At 51.7% G+C, this 2,432-nt stretch overlaps 2 protein-coding genes across 2 annotated transcripts; one reads left to right on the top strand and one right to left on the bottom strand.

Annotated features, from left to right (window-relative positions):
- Window positions 1-245: 245 nt before the first annotated feature.
- Window positions 246-507, top strand: LOC108355347 (barrier-to-autointegration factor-like). The gene is made up of 2 exons (XM_017606510.1): window positions 246-368; window positions 439-507. The coding sequence occupies exons 1-2, from the start codon at window positions 246-248 to the stop codon at window positions 505-507; spliced, it is 192 nt and encodes a 63-aa protein (XP_017461999.1).
- Window positions 508-918: 411 nt separating this feature from the next.
- Window positions 919-1,889, bottom strand: LOC108355346 (long-chain-fatty-acid--CoA ligase 4-like). Its single transcript, XM_017606509.1, has 3 exons — window positions 1,499-1,889; window positions 1,090-1,438; window positions 919-1,027 (listed from the first exon to the last, which is right to left on the bottom strand). Exons 1-3 carry the CDS (start codon window positions 1,887-1,889, stop codon window positions 919-921), a joined length of 849 nt encoding a protein of 282 aa, XP_017461998.1.
- Window positions 1,890-2,432: the final 543 nt, after the last annotated feature.

Here is a 2,432-nt window from a genome sequence, read left to right as displayed (position 1 = left end):
CAACTCGGAGTGACTCGCGTCAGCGTCGAGCGTGCGTTTGCCGTTGGCCGCGCGCGCACGTCCTCTGCGTGTGGCTCTGGAAGATTCTTTGTGCCTCTGTCTGCGCGCATGTTCACGCGCTGTGTTTTGTGTGCCTCGCCGGCTCCTCCGCCAGAGTTTCTCTTGTTTGTGTTGGTGCAACTCCAAAGCAATCACCTCGTTTGTATCGTCTTTCACCTTTCACCCTCGTTTGTTCCAGCAACAATATGACCACCTCTCAGAAGCACCAGAGCTTCATCTCTGAGCCGATGGGCGAAAAGCCCAGCACCGACCTGGCTGGCATCGGCGAGGTGCTCGGCAAGCGGCTCGCCGCCAAGGGCTACGATAAGGTAAGTGTTCCCCGAATTTGTTGTGTTCTACCTGTAATGACGCAATATTCCTTTTCCTCCTCAAACACAGGCTTACGTTGTCCTCGGTCAGTACCTGGTGCTGAAGAAGGACGAAGAGCTCTTTGTGGAGTGGTNCTAAAATCATCTCTACCAACACCAAAATTCTTCCACTTCTTCAGCACAGGCGCACCTCATTCTTTTTTGTTTCTATACACTACTGTAAATTCCAGCCCAGCTTCAAAATAAATGTTTGACCAAAACATGTGATTCAATCCTAACAAGAGAAAGGAAGACCCATCTGACAGACAGACAGACCACACAACTCGGATAAACCACAGGAACTTCTTTATTGCTGTTGTACTTACATCAACACGATTACCTTTTTGATGATTAGAAAATACCGTTTCTCTATCTACACTACTACCACCACTAATGTACTACGCTCCAAATTGATTAATAAACGTTGTATTTATTGCAGTGTTTCACTGCTAAAATCACAATTGTCACATTTCAAATGCATAGGTCACAAGCACATATCACAATCATTAATTTACTCCTGTTTACCACCGCCTTTGTTGGCCTCTTCAAACATGCGCTTGATCTGCGCCTTGTAAAAGTCGTTCACTTCCTTTCGCTTCATCTTCATGGCCGCCGTCAAACTAAAGAGGAGGAAAAAGAGGAACATGATTATCTAATCTGGAACAAAGTATCATCCGCTTACAAGTTATCCGGCGTCCACTCTTCAGGCACCAGCGTGATCACCGTGGGCACCTCCTTCGGGGCAAAGGACGCCCGCCTACAGGTGTCCCGAATTGAGTCGAGAACTTGCTGTTTCACTTGACTATCTTCGCAAAGCTTCTCAAAACTGAGGCTCCTTGGCTTGTCCAGTTTCTCCGCCAGTTCCACTAGGGCCCTTCGATTTGGAGAGACCAGGGCGGTGACGTAATTGCTGAAGGGGTCAGTGCACACGCAGACGCTCTCCACAAAGGGCGTGGCACGGAGGGCAGACTCAATCTTGCCCAGCGAGACGAACTCCCCGTTGGCAAGCTTCTGCAGGTCCTTGCGGCGATCTAAAAGAAAGAAAGAAAATGTTCTATTTACCTCCAAAACAAGCAAATCAAAATACTTACCGATAATCTTTAGGCATCCGTTCGGGAGCACCTCACCAATGTCACCCGTCTCAAACCACCTCGTCCCATCGGGATCAGTCTTGAAGGACTCCGCCGTCTCTTGGGGCATCTTGTAGTAGCCCTTGCTAACCGTCGGTCCGCCAATGACAATCTCCCCTCTTGGATTGGGCAGGTCCGCCGTACTGTACCCTCCCTCAGGCCAGTCCTTCAGGTAGTACTTCACCGAGTGGAAGGGCACTCCAGTGTGGCCGGTAGTGAGGTCGGCCGCCATTTGAATGGTACTTCCGGCCGAGGCCTCCGTGCAGCCGTAAGCATTCAGAACCTTGATGTTCATCAGCGCCTGCACACCTCTGTGCGTCTCCTCGCTAATGGGCGCAGAACCGACGAGCATCGTCCGAAAATGGCCGCCAAACTGCGCATTAATTCGCCGACAGAGCAGTCGATTGAGGAGGGGCGTGTCGTAGCCACGGGCAGTAAAGCGGGCTTTGTAGCTCACCAGGTACTCCAACAGTGGTACGGCCAGCAGTGGCGATTTGGCCTTCATCTGCCGGCGAACCTCTTTGATGATTCTGGAAAAAGAAGGATTGGGTAAGACCTTTTGTGTGATTTCTAATAGTAGCCTAAAGTTACCTGTCGAGGACTAGCGGCACCGAGCCCATAAAGTGCGGCCTGGAGAGGAGAAAGTCGCCCAGCTGACCGGGCACATGAGCCGGCGAGCCGTTGAGCATGGTCATCGCTGAGCAGAGGGCCACCCTCGAGTTGGGCGAGACAAAGGTGCCAAAGGACATTAGCAGGCCGAAGATGTGCCCTAGCGGGAGGTACAGCGACGAGGAGGGGGCGTTCAGAAGGGGCGTGCCCATCTCCATCTCTATGCGCAGCAGATTAACTATCGTCTCCTGCAGGCTGCGGTGACTCAGCATGACGCCTTTCGGTT

Source organism: Rhagoletis zephyria, unplaced genomic scaffold (assembly GCF_001687245.7).
Source record: "Rhagoletis zephyria isolate East Lansing unplaced genomic scaffold, Rhagoletis_zephyria_1.1 Rzeph_scaffold_44738, whole genome shotgun sequence".
NCBI lineage: Eukaryota > Metazoa > Arthropoda > Insecta > Diptera > Tephritidae > Rhagoletis > Rhagoletis zephyria.
Note: the sequence above shows the minus strand (reverse complement) of the source record. Positions and strands in the feature narration are given on the sequence as shown.